Source organism: Cupressus sempervirens, chromosome 7 (genome assembly GCF_028749045.1).
Source record: "Cupressus sempervirens isolate cs-2001-9-10 chromosome 7, ASM2874904v1, whole genome shotgun sequence".
Taxonomy (NCBI): domain Eukaryota; kingdom Viridiplantae; phylum Streptophyta; class Pinopsida; order Cupressales; family Cupressaceae; genus Cupressus; species Cupressus sempervirens.
This window is the reverse complement of record NC_143124.1, coordinates 630,083,977-630,105,378: the sequence shown is the minus strand read 5'-3', so window position 1 is coordinate 630,105,378 and position 21,402 is coordinate 630,083,977. Positions and strand designations below refer to the sequence as shown.

At 34.9% G+C, this 21,402-nt stretch overlaps 1 protein-coding gene across 2 annotated transcripts in view; it reads right to left on the bottom strand.

Moving 5' to 3' along the window:
• LOC149548281 (uncharacterized) overlaps window positions 1-21,402 on the bottom strand; it is a 154,196-nt gene that overhangs the window by 21,974 nt on the left and 110,820 nt on the right. For both annotated transcript variants that reach the window (XM_089792335.1, XM_089792336.1), the window contains exons 4-7: window positions 15,933-16,027; window positions 15,724-15,819; window positions 13,360-13,430; window positions 13,072-13,206 (exon numbers count right to left, since the gene is read on the bottom strand). In XM_089792335.1, coding sequence (XP_089648461.1) covers window positions 13,080-13,206; window positions 13,360-13,430; window positions 15,724-15,819; window positions 15,933-16,027 — 389 coding nt within the window. In that variant the 3' untranslated portion in view covers window positions 13,072-13,079. The remainder of the gene's footprint in view (window positions 1-13,071; window positions 13,207-13,359; window positions 13,431-15,723; window positions 15,820-15,932; window positions 16,028-21,402) is intronic.

Genomic DNA, 21,402 nt, shown 5'->3' with positions numbered 1-21,402 from the left:
TCCTAAAGGGAGAATATGCCTTTCCCTTTATTAATAAATAACATCTTCTCAGTTAAAAGGCCTTTATTTATAGGAAAAACACCCCTTTCCTCAAATAACATAACTCTAGGTGCCCAAAGGCCTCTAGATGATGAAAATAAGTTATAATAATTCAAGACCTTTCCAATGAGCTATCAGACATAGGCCTGTCTGGCCGGATGAAGCCAAAATCCCCTTATTACTCCAATTAGCTATATAAATGGCTTCATTTTAATTTATTTAAACGCAAACTTAGGAAATATTAAAAATGTTTCCTTTTATTCAACTGGAATGCCAAACCAACCAAATAATCAATGAACGGGTCCTGTCACCTGCCTGTGATTGATGTCAAGGAATGTGGGCCAACTAGCAGTCTCATCCCTAAAAACTAGAGATGCTCCTAGAAACTAGGGAATATACCTTGTCACCCTAAAACTGAAACCGTATACTAGTCCCAAGGAGCCTCAAATCTGATCACTGCCACAACCTCCTAAATTTTAGGAAAATCCCTAAAATTAAGGAACTGCCCCTATTGGCTCTCAAACTGATCGTAGAACCAACTTTGATCACTGAGTATCCAGTATGAGTCTCTGTCCACCACTGATAGCCTACGAGACTCCAATAATAGGCCAACTCTCATGACTCTACTAGTCAGACTAGAGAGTGGACATGACAACTCTGAAGTGTTCTTCAAAACAATGAGAAGTAGAACAAAATTACCAAGATCATATAACTAGCACTCAACAAAGGATTTGAAGTAGAAAATATAATAGGAATTTCTTTTTGTAAGCTAATAGCTGGTTTGGGCCAACACCCTTTATATTGCCTTTAAACTAAGATGTCGGTCTAGATTCTGGTACGGATGCAGGTTCAAGATTTGGGTTCAAAATTTGTCCAATGTTTTTGGGGGTTGGGTTTAGATTCGGTTGGACTTATCCATACAAAAACATTTTTTTTTTTAAAACATGTACGTGTGTGTATATATATGCAATAACAAACAAGTCCTCCATTACTATGCTATTAGTAAAGCAACGTAGCAAAGTACACCACCATATCTATGTTTTAGTTCAATAGGATATCAATTGCATCATTTAGCCATATATATGACATGATACACTTGCTTGGTCACATGCATGGTACATATTTCCATATCAAGGGGGCAGTTTGAGAACAAAAGGAATTCTCAAAAGATAAGTGCCGTTATCTAAATTTTTCTTTTGTATTGGTTAGAAGATTTCTAACCAAGTTAGATCAAAAGTTGAGATTCAAATTTTAAGCACTGGAATCAAAGATATCATATCTTTTTTAAAGAAATCCCTCTATAACCATCAATTTGAATGTCGCCTATTGTCAATTTGGATTTCTTCTATAAGCAAGTTTTTATTTTCATTTACAAATGCATTAATGACATATAAACCATCTTTTTTGGTCTTTTTAGTGGTCACTTTAGGGTTGGGAGGATCTAATAGAGCAAATTAGCCAAAGAAAAAACATTTAAAGTCCAAAAAAATGATTTGAGACCAAATTCAGCCCAAGTTCAGTCATTGGGCAGCAAATTCACTGCAAACTCTGCCCGGGTTCCTTTAACAGAAATTGCAGCAAATTTGTAGCTCTGCGGAAGAATTTGAGGAGAATTTGACAAGGACCAGACTTTAAGGGTTGCTAGAGAGAATCTGGTAACTTAGCTTAAAAAAAGGTCTATATATTACATCCAATACAAAATGTATGCCATGTCAGGCATCAACAGCCCATATTTTAAGAGCTACAGGTGCATAGTTTCAGAATTGCAGCAAACATTACCAATTATCCCCACCCCATTCTAATTTCTGCATTGTTATCTATGTTACATATATGCAAAAAGAAGCTTACACTCTGTATACCTATATCAGTAGTCCTTGGGCCCCTATATAAGAAAAATATGTTATGAAAACAAATTTTATTTGTCCTATGTTTCTTTTTATTCTTCATATCAAGGTTTTCCGTCAGCACCTTTTCTGCATTCACATTTGAAATTGGTTGTCCGCCACTGGTCAAAGGAGGAGCATCCAAAACTGCCTCTTTGTCCTCTGCCATCTCCACCCTCCACGCATGCCTGCCTCTGATAATTACCAAACAATTGAGCCTGCAGTCTCTATGGGTTAAGCTTCTGGCAACCTTTGTATTAACTCTGTCATCCTCCTTGATTCATTCCTTGTTGCAATTTGCAATGTAGTGGCCACACTCTCCTCTTCACTATCACTCTCATCCAACAATCCTTCCCTCTTCATGTATACCTTCATCCATTCCTTCTATAGGAAGGGAGAATATTGGCAATCCGTTGTACAAATTCCAAGTTCCGAACAATCTCGCCAAACCGTTACTGCAACTCATCCACTTCCACTACTCGAATAAGAGGGAAGTTTTTGCATCTCTCATCCACACCCCAAGTCAAATATTAGTGTTGTGGCATGGGTACCACATGATTCAAGCACATGGTCAATTTCCCCTAAAAAAGGCATCATTGAACATCTAGCAAAGTCTCTTTTCCCTTGCCTTTGTCATCTGTCAATACAATGCCAGAGCAAGAAACACTATTGTGATATCGATGTTTACTCAATATTTGTGGTATGACCATAGAACCTCCCTCCCCAACCCCCTTTTTTTGCATGTAGAACCAACCAATGATTCACAGAGAACACATAAAACAAATGCTTGTCTATAAGTTCCCCCCTAAACGAGATCATCTACTTAGGGGACTCCAAATTAATCACAATGTCGACCTAACACTTGAAGCCTAAAACTATTTTGTCAAGAACGATGACTCATCCTTCGAAGACTTCTTAAGTGTATTTGTAGCCTCAAGCTATCTTTGTACATTGAAATCCACCAAAATCTTGTCACTCGTTTAGCAAATAATGGCAAGAATGGCTTTTAATACTTGCAATATATGTACATCATGCATCAACAAAAGATTGCTATTCCTAATTCATCACCACTTCACCCTTCATTATACTTGCATCACTCTATTGCTGCATCAACCATGTCATCATCATGTTTGAAAATATTTCCATACTTGCTACTTATTTGTAATCAAGGGCCATGTACTTTAAACATCCCAAACCACCTGCCCACATATTGGTATCAAGTTTTCACTATCTAGAAAATATTTTTGTTATTGCAAGAGTATTCCATCCTCAACATCGCATTATGCTCTTGACAACATTACTCCTAAATTCTTCGTTGTCATTTTCACCAACCTCTTTGCCACCTCATTCCTCTCTTTGGATATGTATGTGACTTTGAACCCCTCACGTGGAAATGATTTCACTAATTGGCCTAAGCCATTGTAGCATTTTCCAATTTGGTGTGTTATTTTCCTTGATTGTGTTGATTATAATAAGCAAGTCTCCCTCCAAGTGTAATCATTACACATTGATAGCTGCCCCTACTCACAAGCCTTTATTGTTGGTTGCTTCACCTACGTGTGTTGAATTCTCTACAACTATTTGTCCTTCCTAGTTCCTTGCCACAAATCTAATGCCACTAGGACTAGGGTTTCCCTTAAAGTTACTATCAAAGTTGATTTTTATCCAATTATATACAGATGCAGTCCATTTTACTCCTTCCTTGCATTCTTTGCTCCTGGATCAATCTGTGCTCTATCAATCTTTAGTATTTTAAGACCCTCAAATATCTTGTGTACCTAATCATTACAATTCGTGAACTTATTATCCTTGATTGATTTGGCTTTAGTAGCATTGTTGACAAATTCTATTACTGCACTTGAAGTTTTTGACACTATCTCGCCGGTGGCATGGATTTTCCTTGACAAATCCTTTTTGTTTCTTTCCTTCTACAATTCGTAGAGATATGTCGAATGAATTGCCTTCCAAATATATCTAAATAGGCATCTTCTCTTGACAATGGGCCACTTGTTGAGCTACTTCTCGATCTCATTGAACATCCAATTCATTCATAGATTAACTCCAACGTTGATTCATATATTGAATATTAGAAAAATGTGGTTCCCTCCTTTGCTAAGCACAAAAAACACGTCCCTAGACTAGGGATCCCCATTTTGTGTATAGTCAATATCTTCTTTTGAAGTATTGTCCAAGTGAACATGCTAAGCTTTAGGAGAATTTTTTTGTTCCATATTAGTTTCAACTTTCATGTGCCAATTCCTTTTTGCAGTTGTTGCCTCCTTGGTTTTGTAGCCAGCATTTACTTTATACACGCATGTCTTTGTGTTGCACTATCAAATGACATCTTCCTCATTCGATGGCATGATTTGTCTTTCATTTAGTATTTGTGTGAGACCTTTTTTTTATCTTCAGCGGCATTGATACCATCTAAAAATTTCCATTCCAATATCATTACCCCATTCTACTTTGTCGGTCTTCCATAATCCCTATCTTTCTTTCCCCGCATTCTTAGGATCTCAGTTTTGATAGTTTCCAAAATAGGGGATTTTGCTAAAGGCTTCTCTCCACCCCACAAGTCTATCCAAAAGGATTCCTTGTGCCCATTCTAGATTTCCCAAGTAACATTGTCCAAATAGTAGAGCTTAGTGGATTCTCTATTGTCAAAATCCAAGTATCTTCATTTGAGTCCAAAAATGTTTGATGCAAAAATGTGAACCCATTTATGGTGACCATGTGTATACATGTTATAGAAAAATTTGCCCCCCATGCCCATGTTCACTATCGCCAATTGTCTCAATGCCACTTCGCCAACCTTTTTTGAGCCACAAAAATTTATCCCATACTACTAGTGAAAATTTGCTTTGGTCTCTTGTTCCACTCCAACAAAACCTTCTCATTATCTAATTTAGCACATCTTTTGCAGCTTTGGCAAGCTTCATACATGAGATCTAGTAGACAAGTATTGTCAATAAGACAACTTTGATCATTAATAACTTGCCTGCAAAACTTAGCTGCTTACCTTTCTAGGTCTCCATTTTTCTTTTACATCTGTTGATGAGACTTTACCAAAAGAAAACTTTATTGACTCCAACAAAAAGGGGCATTCTTAGGAATCTACTAGGAAAACTTGCAATCCTAAGGCCAAGGATATGTGCGATGTCTCTTTGAAGTCTCAATTGTGTTCAAAAAGATGACTTTTGACTTCCTTCAATTAATAATTTGTTCGAAGGCCTCCTAGTGATTCTTAAGAAATTCTTTCATAGTCCTAGCCTTAATTATACATGCCTCCCCAAACATTATGTTGTTATCTGCAAATTGTTGATGTGAAATGTTTTCAATCCCTTCAACCACTTTCTTCCTTTTCAAGGTTCCTATCTCCCAAAGTTGTATGATACCTCTACCCATAGCTTCAAACATTATTATAAACAAGAACAGTGAAAGGGAGTCACCTTGTCTTATACCCCTGTCAAAGGAATGAGCTCATGTGCTGCACCACTAATCAATATTGACAATTTTGGCGAAGCTATATACAACTTCCAATCCACTAACTCGATTTTTGTTGAATACAAAACTTCTCAAAACCTCTACCAAAAAATGCATGTCAACCAAGTCATAAGATTTTAGAATGTCAAGTTTTACTAACATATTAGCTGCTCTCAATTTCCTTGTAGTATGTATTTGCTCGTTGCAATTATTATTCCTTCTATAATTGACCTCCCCAGAGAGAATCTTCCTTGCTCTTCTAATATTATGTGTTTTAACACTACCTTTAACCTATTTGCAGCAATCTTGGTTATGATTTTGTATGTCATATTGCACAAACTAGTTCGTCTAAACTCACTCATACTTTTCACCTCCTTTTTTGGGTGATAAGAGCGTGAAAGGTATGACTGGTTGCTCCCAACATAACCTTTTTTTCTTCTTGATTCCTCAATTGCAATCGTCACGCCTCCCACTATATCCTAGAATTGTTGGAAAGAAATTGGTCGGGAAGTCATGCAATCCAAGCGCTTTTCTGGATTGAATTGAAATATTGCAATTTTGACCTCTCAAGAAATTTCTGTCCAACATCATGTTTTCTATTGTTCCTATTTCCAGACTTTTACTAAGTATAGCCTCCTTTTCAGATTGATATAATTGCATTGGCCTTTTAGGATCTCTTTGAAATAGTTCGTTGCTTCTGCATTTACCTCTTCAATTGATCTTGCCATACCCCCATCCTATCTCTATATCTATATCACTCTCCTATTTTTGTTTGCTATTGCAATGTTGTAGAAGAGCTTTGTATTTGTGTCTCCCTCTTTGAGCCAAACTTCTCATAATCTATGCCTCCAATACAGCATTCTTTTCTCGCTTGTAGTGCTGCTAGTTATTCCTTCAATGCTTTTCTACCTTCAATTCTTCATTTCCCAATCCTCTGGCAATTATTACCTCATTCAACTTCAAAAAACTTCAAAGATGTTTTTTGAATTTTTCCTTATTACTTTCCTTCAACTTACTCTTCACATTCTTAAGCTTTTTGTTGACTTTCTATAGCTCGAGGTTATTCCCACCATCCACCTTTGTCCACCACTCCTCCATCAAGGTGATCAACGAAGGCTCCCTTAGCCATATGTTTTCAAATTTGAAAGGTTGTCGTTCAATGGATGTTCTAGGGACACTGAAAGCTCGACATGGTAGTGGTTTGATCTTGTGTCGAGTAGCATATTTGCCTCACATGCCTCTATGTTTCCATCCAATACTCCACTTATGAGAAATCTGCCAAGCGCTTCTGCTATATTGGTAAAAATCTTGCCTAGTTTGTCTGTTTAAATGTTCCAAATTTTGTTTTTACGTCCAACAATTAATTCCTATCAACAAAGAATTGAAAGTCTCTTTGAATATTAGTCATATTAGTTAGACCACCCCTTTTGTCCTCATTATTCTATAGTACTATGAGTTTTACCACAATCCGTTTCTTGTTCTCCTCAGTGACAGTCCCATCCAAATTTAGCAGGTCCCGCACAACTCTTATTTTTGCTAAAGCACCACCAACCTCCACTTGGCCCCTTATCCATTGTGGCTACACCTTCATTCTTCGAGTACTATCACCATTCCATTTTGTTTCTTTTAAAATTACGATGTCTTCTTTGGCCTAATCAATCAGACACTTAATTAAGCATCATTTTTTAGGGGCATTTAAGCACCTAATGTTCCACATTAGGACCCTCGTTGCATCTAGGAGAAGATGATATCCTTCTTTGATCTTAGCTTTCTTTGCCCTACTATATTTGCAGTCATTGCCAATTTAGCTTTACTAGTTTTATGTCTTGTTTTGCCCTTTTTATATTTAGCATTTTCAACTTAAAAGTTGTTTGTTACAACATTCTTTCTTCCACAATTTCTTTTCCATCTGTTTTGTCCTCTTCAGAATCTGATGCTTCTTCCTCCACTGATTCAATTGCGATTGTTTGTACCTCTCCATCCTCTACAATGATTTCAAAAGGATCTTCATGTTGCTCATTGATTAAGCCAATCTGTTCAAGACCAAGTGTTGTTGGTTCGATTCAATCTTGTTGCATATGTTCAAATTTTGTAATCGTTAATCCAAGGATATCATCCTGGACTTCTGGGCAGGCAATCTCTTTCCCCTTGTTTTCCAATTTTGCCAAATCAAGATTTTCTCCACCTTCTGCATTTTTTTTAGGGTTTCCCAAATTCTCATCTAGGGACTTTTTTATATTTTGTTGTTCTTTTTCATTGTTCTCTATTATGTCATCTTTGAAAAGGAGGATCCTTTCATCATTGTTCATATATTTCTCAATATTATGAACTATTCCTACATTTTTTGTTGTTACTTTAGTTTGGCAAGGTATCTTCTTGCTCTATTGAATTACACTTTGGGCAAAAGGACATACAATCCTCTCTATCTTTTGCTTCCATATTCCCCAATCTATATGGATTTCGAAAACCTGTGGAATTATTCCCCACTGTTTTGTCTGATCTCTATTGAAATTCCTTCTTCCCAATATTAGACCGATAAGTTATACAATTGAACCCATACTGCTTGCTCTCTGATTTCATCTCTATAGGTGTCAAAATTAGGCTTCCATTTCTCCATGTTGATTCTCATACCCTAAATGTTACATCCCAATTTTTGAGCTAGCTTGGAATATAGACATTGAGGTTCACATGAAGTCAGTTGGCAGTTTAATTTGACATAATCTTGTGAAATGGTAAGTTGGTTGGTCGTTATGATTTCAAGTGCAGATGACATGTTAGTTGATCGTTAATCGCGAATTCATGAAATTAGGATGAAAGGTTAACTGTTATGATTATTTATGGTTATATAATTTATAATTTAATTACGGAGAAAATTCTTGCAGGGAGCATGCCGAAGAGGTAGAAGCATTGTCAGAAAAGAATTAGGCAGGGTGTCACCATCACTGGGCAGACAGATAGAGGACCTAGCGACTTGGAACAGAATACATCTGTGGAATCGCATGAGTTATTTTAATAAATAGTTTAATTAAAATAATTGAGTTATTACTAATTAATTTAATTAAAATAATTAAATTATTTGTAAATCGTATCTTAAAGGATTTTTAATTATCTTAGTATTTTTTATAATTGTTTATAAATGTTCATCTAACTATAACCTTGATTTGGCACCATTAATATAATAGTCGTACTTTATAATAATGTTAGGATTATAAAGATTGTATTATTATAATCTTCGAATTTTAACTTTTCCAATTCTTTCCAACTTCTGATTCTTTTCTTTTAGTCAATTTAATATTTGGATTTCCGAATGGTCATCTTGATTTTTCGTTGGGATTTTCTTGTAACTGGTAGAAGCCATAGAGTTGGGCTCTTATTATTTATTTAATAAGTGATGTCGCTTATTAGTTTTTAATAATTAAAAATAACTTTTTAAAACCTTTTATTTTTCTTCTTTATTCTTTCCTTTAGCCGATTGAATAAAGAATCGAGCATGATCTTGGTAACTGTTGGGTAGCTGAGTAGTCAACTCAGTATTATTAATTCAACCTTTGTCGTATCTTGCATCATCTCAGCACACGGCTATTTCCATATATCTCTTACCTATGTGCAACCCGTAACTTGTCTTTGTCCATACTTTTTCATTGCTATCGGAGGCTCTCAAATTATTGGAGGTTGATTTCGATTTATATTTCTGCTTATTCATCCTTCCACGGAACTCTCTGCTACCAGTGTTTTTCGTATAATAGAGTTACAAACCCAATTTATATACTGCTCTTGCCATCTTTCCTTCATGCCTTATCACGGGTCTCAGATTGGGAGCTAGACTCTTCTTTCCAAGCGCAAGCCATTCGAAATTTCTTAAAGGGGGTCACGTAAGCTCATGTAAATGTTTTGGAAACGCTTTTGGTAAGAATTGTCTCAATGGACATGTTACATTCATTACTTCCTCTTTGTTATACCAGTCGGTGCTCTGTTTTATTCATCTCTCAATGATAAAGATTAACATTGTTGCATGATATATACAGTCTGAATAAAATAAGCAGATAAGTAACTTTGATTTGGTGATTATTTAGAGCAGAGAGATGAGTAGAAAGTATAGTTGGATATGTAACTCTCAACCACAATTAATGATATCAAAAAAAGAACAATCCAATGTCTTGTTCTTAAATTACATTGATCAACCATGAGAATACCTAGATTTTGGATTTGAAGGAAAGAGAAATTAATTGAGTAGCATATATTATAAATCAATTTCTTGCCTATGTGTTTTATTACTATTCCTCCATCTAATTTGACATATTCTCCTCAGCTGATAAAGATTAATTAGTAGAGATAAACCATTATGCTATCTGTTGATATTCGAAGCATTTTATGAATCCAATCATTTTAATGATCCTGAGTTTACACCAATTACACAGTTCACTGAAAGTGAGATGATCTTGATTAATGGAATGAATCCATATGATTGCAAAACTTAAGCATATTACCAGGCATGAAATTAGAACATATATATTGACACTGAGGATTTCACCTGGCAAAGAGGCCAATGTAATGGTGAAGAGGTGGAGATATTCTACAAGAACATGGAATAGATTTCAATTTATTAAACATTCGTTATTGAAATCTTTAAAGAACATAATTAAGTAATCGCAAAGTGTGAAATGCTAAATGATCTTCTTGAATAAATGTTAGAGCCATATGCTCCGAGAAAGGAATCATCAATAATATGAACCAGTATCAGTTATGACATTTCAATATTTATCATTTAATATGAATAGCTCATGCATATTCCTGTTATGGTGATCTCTTGTCGCCAACTCGTATGGCGTGTTATATATCATGATGCCCAATGGATGGAATGATGTTCCCTGTCAATTTCGAGTAGGGAGGGCCTTTCTCGTTAGAGATCGTGCGGGGATATATTGTGGTCCGAGGTTGGGTGGTTAAGCTCCTGACATTGTTTCACCTCTCTCAAGACGTCGGATATGCGTCAGACAAAGATAAGCCATGCATTCAATTGTTTATTAGAAACAGGTATTATCATTTTTGTTTATGAGAAGGTAAGATTAAATTGAAGTATCTCATTGTTATCATCATTTTACTTTCATATAAATGAATACTGAATATAAGTATTTATCTAATCTTGAGAAATTGTCACAGATAAGCAATCGGAAGGAGAAGAAATCCGAAGCCCTAAATTGAATCCGTCTTCGCAGAAACCCTAGATTAAATTTGTCGTCGCGGAAGCCCTAAATTGAATTATGTGGTCACAGAAGCCCTAAATGGTAAAGCAGTATCAAAAGCCCTAAATAAACCGATGGTAATTGATGCCCTAATTGGTAAGATGATATGTGGTGCCCTAATTTAAATTATAGAGGTATTTAGTTGTAATCATCAAGTGATTTTTGAGATAGCAGTCGATTTGAGAAATTGTTATAGTGTATTTGTGGACTAACCCGGGTGGTTGCAGAAGCATACTTAGATGATTTTCAGTCTCAGTTTTCTGAGGTGTGTGATTTCAATTTCTAAAGTAATTTCATTAAAAGGTATTTCAAGTATTTAGTTAAGAAAATTTGTTTAACTAACTTTAACGGTAAATCTTCTTCACATGAACATGAATGATGTAACTGCTTTCTTATGAAATCGAAGTTATAACTGTATTCTATGCTTATGTTAGATGTTAATTTAGACCTGGAAAATCTGGATGTTACACTTAAGAAGATAAGGATCGTAATTTAGGGCAGTTTGTGATTCTCACCTAAAAGTAAGATTACTAGGAAGAAGTCATTAGGCAGAACTTGAACTAAGAATTGATTTCCCCCTTTTGATATACATCAATCACACATTTTCTCACTATCAATCTGCTCTTCACTCCTCGGCTCCATGTGTGCCATGAAAATATAATAGGAAGTATGCACCAATGATGGCTTGCAATTGCAACCAAAACAATGACTGATTGATGATGAGGGGGAGCTGCTTCTTTTGGTTTCCATCAATAGCTTCCTTTTCCTGTGGATTTAAGATTGGTACAAGACTTTCACCTATTTGAACAGATAAAAAATGTTTAAGTCTAATTTTGGTTGATTGTAAAAGGTTAATTATTGGCAATACTAACAATTGTGTACGATTAAAAGTAGACACCTTTTTTATAAACAAGAGCCATTTCAACATTCATGCTCTAGAAGGTAACTACAAGGCTCTTTGGAGTCAATGAAGGCAAAACTCCAAAGCTGGTGACAACAAGCTCTAGAGTCTAAGTATAACAAACTGTGTAACTCCACAAGTTGTAACTGTGGATGCCTGCAAAATACTGAAGGAGATGCAACAGTCAAAACTGAAACAAAAGTTTATTTAACACCACCATGATATCTCAGCTCCACATCCAGTGCCATATGTGCAATGCTTCTGCGAAACAAGGAGTCCTCAACATAGCTACAATTCCAATTCCATCAATATGCAAATTCAGAGAACTAAGGTGTCCACATGAAAAAACTCAAGACTAACATTAAAAATAAATTTTCTTTGGCATGTATTCATAAGGAAACTATTTCATGTAAAATTATATTATAGTCATAAAAATCTTAGTCAAGGCTCTTCCAAGAATAAAAACAAAGTGTGTGGATGTGCACAAGACTCGGATATACGAATAATTTTGGGAATTTTGGCAAGCTTGTGCATAAAATTTATAGGATTGCCAGCCAAGAAAGTAGCGTGTGTTATGTAAGAGTTTTTCTACATTCTTTTATTACAGTGTTCTTTTCTTCAGATGACAGCAATACAATGAAACCTTTGAATCATGTTACCTGTATGACTTGAGTACTTTTATGTGATCCTTAACACTCTTATACTTTTCTAGAAACTGCCCACTCACCAAAAGGAGGAGAGCAAGTTGATAATACTGTAGATAAGTACTCTATTGTATTTTTCTTGTTGCATGCATTATTTTTATTCTGTAAATGTACATGTTATGTTTGTTCTATAACCTACAATATTTTTTATCATCCAAATGATTTTGTGCCAAGACTTCTTTTATTTGATTATTGTAACTTGCAAAAGTGTTGAAAAAAATGAACAAAAAGTTAAAAAAAACTTTTGGATAGCTTAGTTTTTAATTCCATATTTGATTTCATAAAATAATATGTTGGAATTTCAGACAGCTTACTTGTGGATTAATACCATATTTGATTCCATAGAATAAAAAAATTTCAGCATTTCATTTCTTGGACTACTTAACAGGCATAATCATTTTCCCTTGAAAATATTAATTCAGTAGTTAAATTTTTGTTATTTAAATTTGAATTATGTACTTACACTTTCAGTACTTACACTTTCAGAAGAGGAGACTTCTAGTTAAGCTTCCAAGGCTTCTATTGCATGTAGCTTTTGGACACCACCAGGATTGATAAGAGATATAAAATAGAGATTTATTGACGTCTTCTCAATTGGCTTAAGTTCATAAATAGAAGCAAAAAATCTTCACCAAAGGCAAATTCAGTCTTTGGTAATACCTATTCAAAAAGCTAAATATCTTCACATAACCATGTCATTAACAGGAAAAATTAGGGAGATTAGCCCTAAATTTTCCACAAGTAATACTTCAAATGCCATTTCAAAAAGAAGATAAAGAAGGTTGGCTATGATTAAAGCGTGAATGTAAAAAACCCACCACTGAAATCAAAGCCACGTAGGACCCAAAGCTTTATGTGAAATTTCATTTGAAGATTGATGCTCTCCAACCTTCAAAAGCGATCGGTACTGGAGCTTTACACTCTCTGCATTATCCAATGTTTTCACTACATACCTGATGTATTCCAGAGTTATTAGTCAGACCATAAGGATAAATCCCATACATGTGATACAATACTGATGAACCTGTATTTATCTACCAAGCAGCCAAAGTCAGAGAATAATTTAAAGAAGCCATCTCAGTCAATGGCTCATGCAGAGAATTTACCATCCATTCAGACACTGTGTTGTAATAACAGCCTCGCGACCAACAAACCTTTCCGGAGTTCGTTTGTTTCCCTGTGTTAAGAGACAACAAATGATTGCAATTAACAAATCCTGTAAAGAAACTGCTAAAACAACTAAACAAGTGATGTACAAAGACATAAAGCCACACAAGAAGTAAGAAAAATCTAACAATTGTGATGAAATCTGTGGGCACCAAAAAAACATGAAAAACTGATGTCCTTAATTGCAATGCAAAGTTTTTAGAGTAAAACATAAAGAACTTTGTAAGTCCCAAACGAGCTCAATTTTGATTTTGTTCTGGCTGGATTCTGTGCTGAAATGTCAGCTTCGAATTCACTGGCACACATATTCTATGTATGACTTGGCACTTTTGGACAATTTCTGTGGGTAAAGGGGCCCAATGACCAAGTCCATTTGACAATACTGTTATCCACAAATTATGATTATCACCTTGAGACTCCAAATAATTACAGAAGGCCTTATTCACGTATATGTGCCACACAGAAAATAGTAACAAATAAATGTTGAATCTGCGGGTATCTTGAACCATACAATATATTACATGATCCTGCAGATCAGCTTGTTTAACTTTACACAGCAGGTTCATAAACTTGATATTACGATATTAAGTAATTAATATGAAAATGCAAATAATCCTTCCGTCACCCTGAAATTGAGTAGGAAGTGATGAATTCACAACACTGAAGACAGATTTGTACAAATGTCAAATATGTCAAGCCATACAAGATTCCATGAAGCTGTAATAGCTCATTGGGTGATAATCTATTGGAACATCCTTGTCAATGAAAAACTGACAAGAATCAGGATTTACTATTAAAGTGAAAGAAATGTGTAGGAATGGAAACAAAATTTGAACTGTTTTAGGGAAAGAGGAAAAAAGATCATTTCAAGAATAAACATACCTCAGAATATTACCTTATTTGTAGATCCAGTTATCTGAAAAGGAGCAATGTTGGAGACATGAATGGTGCAGCACAATAGAAAGGTTACAAGGCTGCAGTTAAACCGTGAGGCACTTTACCATGCAAAAGAAGATGCAGTGCAAGAATTCATGGAGAGTTGCATAACCTTAATGTGATGAAATCTCAACAGTTAAAGCATATTGGCTCATAATAGTGTTGCCAGAATCAATGCATCTAGGAGATTTGGAAAGGAAAGAGAAAGAGAAATACTGACATGTTGGCCCTAGCCCTGTCCCTTCTGTTATATGAGACACTCAACTGTTTAAAAGCTGGCCTCTGATGTACTCGCTAATGGATCTATATTGTTTTACAGCATAATATAAGATGCATGCTCTAGAAAATTAAAAACTACATATTCCAAATGTTATGGATGGAAGTTATGAGAGCGAATCGAAATTTGAAGGTTCATTAGCAAGAAACTGGATTATAAACAATAAATAGCCATTGAACACAGATTTATAGTGTGAATATTTGCATCAAGTTATTTCCCAATAAAAGATAATTGTCTCCACATGTAAACATTGTAGACTAGAATAAATGTAAACAGAGATTTCGTGTCCAATATAAAATTCAACAACCTGGATGAATAGGATGGCATAACTAGTGATGTTTTCAACTTTCAAGCCATGGACAACCCTATTGCACCCAACGAATATCACAGTGAACAAGAAAGTCGTCTAACTGATGAAAATTCTATGTGAATATACATATAGAATGCAAGGAATAAAATTACAAAAAAACAAGAACATCAGGTCCATTCCTTTAGTCTAGATTGTACGGTATGTTAAAAATATCCCTAACCAATTGAAGAAAATAAACTGAGCAAAAGAATCAATCTAGTATAACTTTGCAAAGCAGATAAAAGAAATGCACACACCATCCATATACCATAAAATAAATTGGCTCAAATTTATTAGACTGAAAAAGTAAATCCAGATGAAAATCCCGGGCATTAAAACGTTTTTTGTGAATTTTTCCTATCAAGAATGGCAAAGAAGCTATGAATCGCTACTTTATCCCAATTAAAAATCGAAGAAGTTAAGGTCAATAGAGATCAATTAGTGACATTGGAATGCCACAACTAGATATGCTTTAAAATCCTCCTAAAGCAATTTTCAGCTAAATAACTTCATCAACCACTCAGAGAGTATTTGCACAACAATAACAATAAAATATAAGTGATGTAGAAGCCAAAGGTAGACATGATAGAATATGAAAAGAAATAACATCAAATTATGATTGTAACTAGCAGTTGAGACATACATTCCAATCTCAAGCACTTATACATGATATAGAAAAACAATTGATTCTTACTGCTTATTTTGTAAATAACAATACAAAAAGTTTAGAGAGAGACAAACCTTAATGATCACGCGATCATTAACAACAAAAGGGAATTGAACCCCTTTACCTCTAGAGCAATCTATTGACACTGTATCATTGAAGGCAACCTTGTCCTACAGATGGACCAGAAAAACATCATTAAGATGTTCTGTAATAACAAAAATAATCACTCTGCACATACAAAATGGTATGCAAGGTGGTGAGTATTCAAAAAGCAATACCAAACCTGCTCAAACCTATCTCTCCTTCGTTTGGTTGATTTTGATGACATTGAATGAAATTCTTCCTCTCGCCTGTACGCCTGAACTGCTGCTCGAAGAGCTGAAAAAATACAAAATGTATAATATCAACGAGGGATATCCAACAGATTAGAATAAACAGTTTGACGAATATTCTGAAATAGCACAACACATCATTAAGAAAAAGTCAATATATCAAATGTACATTGAGTTCTAGCAAAATACAGAAAAAAGAATAAGATAGAATTTTTACAAATAGTAGCTATAACAGATGCTATTGAATTACAGTAAGAACAGTGTTACAATTCATTACAGTATTAGAAGGCAATATTGGCATATAGCAACAACAACAAAAAAGTGAACTAAGTTTTAAAGATTTCTCTTGCAATCTAATCCAGAAACAAAAGCAGTGAAGACTTTGCATAGTTAATGAAAGTTTTATGATCCTTGGCTGCTCATCTCTTGTTTACATTTGTGTAAGAACATGCCAATATAGATACGCTTCTGTAACTCATCTGTTATGCATTGTTATTTCTATTATTTACTGCAATCAGAAAAACAGTAAATACCCATTCACTCCCAGATACTGTGGCATGGATACCATATCCAAATATATCCATATACAAGTATATTTTGGTGCAGTATCCAATTTACTGTTTATGAAAACAATTCAAGATTTTTATTTTTATTTTTTTAAATGCACATAGAAATCTACATTACCAGTTCGAATCCTGAAGCGGGTGTGGGTACGAGAACCATGTACGTGGATACGTGCAATTTATTTGAGGGGAGTTTTGGATGCATTTGGGTATGTGTGTGTGTGTGTGTGTGTATACACATATATACATACATACATACATATATATATATATATATATATATACACACATATATATATAATGCACAAAATATACAGAATTAAATCATTTGATAGTATGATTCTTCATCATTGATCAATGCCAAATGACAAAGACAGATAAATATTAAAGGCCAATTGATAGTCTACAAATATTCACATAAGCCATATCATATATGCCTATGTTCACGATTCCAATGAAAATCAGAAAAAAAGTTTACTTCATGATTCAGCAATCATCATAAAAGGACTGTCAATTATATTATCTATTGGATTTTCATCTTCAGCTACTGCAAGTTCTGGATCATTTCAACCCAAAGCAGTGCCACTCGCACTAGATGTAGTCTGATGTACCTTGTGTAGGAATGCAATCATTATCCTCATAATCTGTATCGAGTGTTGTAAGATCATCAACAGTTGCATCCAAGTTGGCACATTTAGGGACTACATTCCAAAACTTCACTGCCCCATCCTATCCTTATAGTGTTCCTCCTTACTTGACAAAAGACACAAGTTGGAATGAATATAAGCCAAGTCTTCACCTTTTCTTGAACCCAACCGCTAACACTTGACTAAGAGGATAAAGGAGTATGTACACCAATTCCATTCAGCAGCAAAAGAACTTGCAATGTCGATAGTTTTCACAAAGATTAAAAAATATGCAAAGTAAATTAAACAATGTTAAGTACTAAATTGTAGACTGCAAGGAGTTAAAAAAACAAAAAACAACTTACTTGTGAGAGGATCTTGATTGTAAGAGGTGGAGGTAGCCAATTTTTTGACCAATGATGTACCACCATGTGATAGCTTCCATGTCATATTGGTCAATAGTTGTTGGAATATGACTTCTTCCTAAGCCAAACATGCCAAATTCTTTCCTAACTTCTTTCTCCACTTTATCTTGTAAGAGGCCAGTAAATGCTCGCTTGTACATACTAGAAACTTCTTCATCTCTATTTGGTGCAATCTCCTTGGCATTGAAAGTATTTTCTTGCTATAGTACCTCAGATTTAAAGAATATGCAAGGAGATCCAATGGGGAGGTCATAGTTTCCCAATGATGATGAATGATTGATTCCACCTTGTCGCATAAGGTTTCACAATCTACGCGGTCATCTTCATGTTTCTCTATTGCCAATTTTACTTTCTCTACTATTGTGTCCATGCCATCATAGACATCCCCCAAACAAGGTGCATTTGTATACCAAATTGAAGCATAGCCATCATAGGTTCGGTGAATTCCAACACATATTCAACACAAGCACACCAATTGTCATCCAAGACAAGACTAAACTTTTTGGGCTCTCTCTACATGTCTGTAAGGAAGCAAAGATGCGCGGAATCGCTTCCTACGCTAATCTTTGAGAGGACGATTATGCAAATTCAACTAACTATGTCAGTTCATCATCGTGACGCTCGTGAGCTAACAATGAGTTTTGGGGATCTTTGAGGCAGACTTGCTATTTCTAGTAAGTCTATTTTGGGCAGTTACTATACTTGTAGTGCAATGGTGTCATTAGCAATTAGTCGTCATCTATATATGGTTGGTGCATTTATTTGATGGCGTTCATAATTATTAGTTTATTATTGAGGCTTCATATTTATTAAGGCACTTTATGTTATTTAATGTTATAAAATGGAATTATGAATGTGAAGCCTCTTAAGTGAAAAGTGTCTTCATGAAGCCATGTGTTAGAAAGTTATTTATTTAAAAGAATTAAATGGAAGCTTCTAATTGAATGTTGTGTTGATGAAGCTACCTTAATGAAAGGTAGTATTGGTGAAGCTAAATTGCATTATAAAAGAAAGCTTCATGAAGCAAATAGATTATCCAATTATCTATTGCTTTTTATTATCTCTTGTGAGGGTTTTGAATTTTGTGAATTTATTTCCATAGCGGAAGTATAATGGATCTGAACTGAGTTTTAGGGGTTTAACATTGAGAGACCTCTCATATTGTCGCTATTGTTGGTGAGAAGCCATCTATGCTGGAGGATTTAATTATGTGGTGACATATACAATATTTTGATTATATATTTTATCGATCTAATATGGGTGCCTTCTTTATGTTATTTCTGTATCTTGAGGGGCAAATTAAATCTGCTATTTGGAGTGATCATCTACCCTGCTTGGTGGCATTGGTTTCATATTTTACATTCTATGTTGGAGCGACCACTGACTGGAAATTCGAGGGTTGTTAATTTTGATTTTGGCGATCTGCTTGAGAGGGTAACGTGGGGTATTTCTAGAGCAGCCTTTTCGACATCTGCAGCTACATTTGTTTATTGAAGGATTATTTTGGTGCTGATATTTTTCCTTTCAGAGGGTTTCAAGGCATGTCTTCCCTGTAAGTTCATGGATTGTAACTTCTAATTTTTTTGGATATTGTTGATCTAGATAGTAAGGGATATTTTATCAACTACGTTGTTGATATTTTGCGAAAATATTGATTGTCTAACTTGATATTATAATCTCAAGTTTTCAATTGTATATGACCTATGTACTATCCAAATCTTGAGTTGAGATTATTGCAATATCTTCTATTTTTCTGCTATATTATTGTATCAAAAGTTACAAAACCTCAAAAGCAAAAAAGAAGCAATTTTTCTGCACAAATTGTTTGAGAGCCAGCAGGGCTCATTACACTAGTGTTGTGAAGTTTTCACATCATTGCCCCAAAATTTTTGAGGACCCCCATTTTTTATCGCCCTAGCAATAATTTTTTCAAGTTGTTCAAAAATTCCCGATTTTAGAAAATTTTACGCCTTGGACACCTTCGGGTCAATTGGGAGGAGGTTAAATTTATTTTTCACCTGGTCTTAGCTTGATTTTCCAAAGCTTGTATTTTTATCCTTTGGCCAGACAAATTTCAAAGGCAACATTTTCTCGATAATTTGGACTATACTTGGCAGGATAGATTTACAAAATTTTGGATTTAGATGGTTTTTATTTTGAAAATTGGATGTAATTATATAATCTTTAGCATTTTCAAAATAATTTTTTTAGTTTTAATTGTTTCAGAAAATTTTAATTTGTGGTGAAAAATTAATTTTGTGATGGTGAAATCAAATTAGAAAATCGATTTTAGATTCTAGAGAAATGATTTATTTTTGTTAAAAAATCAAAATTGCATTGCAAAATCGATTTTGGATTAGATTGCAAAAATTGCAATTAAATAGGTTAAGTTTGCCTAGAAGATTTTTAAATATTGAAAGAAGTAGGTGAATTAAAGTTGAAAATCAATTTTGGCTAGCTAGAGTTGATTTTAATGATATTTTAATTGCCAACACGCTTTAAATGATAATTTTCGGCATCTCCTAGGCTCTCCTAATTTTATTTTGCAATTTTTGGACCTAACCGGCAATTAAAAGTGCAAATTTCACTTAAGGCAAAATTAATTTTCTAGCTTGGCATTTAAATCTAGGCCAAAATTGTGCACTAACTAAATTTTTCTCTCCTATTGGTGGAAGTTGGCTAGCGTGGAGGAGTGTGTGGAGTTTGTATAAGAAGGCTTCCTTCTTCCTTCATTTCTCATTCCACAAGCAAGTCTCTTCTACTTGGCGATTTTGGAGCAGCCTTCTACTTAGCAAATTTTGGGAGCAGATTTGTGTGCTTGAAGCAGATTTCAAGGCCTTGGCCATTTTTTTAGGGGCAGAATTCCCTTGTGTTTGGTGATTTTCCTTCCTTGGGTGATTTTTCTTTGCTTGGGCAATTTTTGCAAGGAGCACATTTTCATGTTTGAGGTCTGATTTTTTCTTCCATAGAAGGCTGAGATTTCTTTTTACCTTAGGCGAAATTTGTGGAGGTCTGATTTTCTTGAGGAGTTGCGATTTTGCATAAGATCTGGACAGTATTATTTGGTAAAGGAAACATATGATTGAAGTCTGATTTTTCAGCACATGCATGGGCAATCTCAAGAGGACAGAATTCTGATTTTTCCAGCTAGGGCATCATTATTTGCAAAGGGCTTAAAATTCTCAAGTCCAATCCAAACTTCAAAGAAGACATGGCTATTGGTAAAGGTGAATTCAATTCATTCAAGAGTTGAAAGGTGGTCCTTAAGCGGATTTCGCTCCTTGTTCTTGTCTAGTTTTGTTTCTCTTGTTTCTTCTTGCATTCATCATCCACCACTTCATCATCCCATCTGTAGGTTGAAGATTGGAGCAATAAGTGTAGAATCCATGATAGGACATTTGAAGAGGCAAAAATATGCTAGACCACCCTAGGAATGAAGTTAGGAGATATAAGTGTAATCCATCCTCAGGCAACGAAAGGGCAGAAATAAGTGGTAGTCCCACCCCTAGGTTGAAGATTGGAGATTGATAAGTGTAGTGATAGGACTTGGCGAGGCAGAAATAAGTTAGAATCCATCGATAGAAAGAAGGTTGGAGATTGATAAGGGTAGTCCATATCACTTATAACGAAGGGGCAAAAATAAGTGTTTAGGATGGTAGATGCTAGTGCAAGCAAAAACCCTAAGGGAACAAATACTAAGAGAGACAAAGAGGATATGATGCCCAAAACCACCACCTTCTCAAAAATAGGCGAATTACCGATATCAATATCGGTACAGTGAACATGATACAGGTAAAGGACAGACTA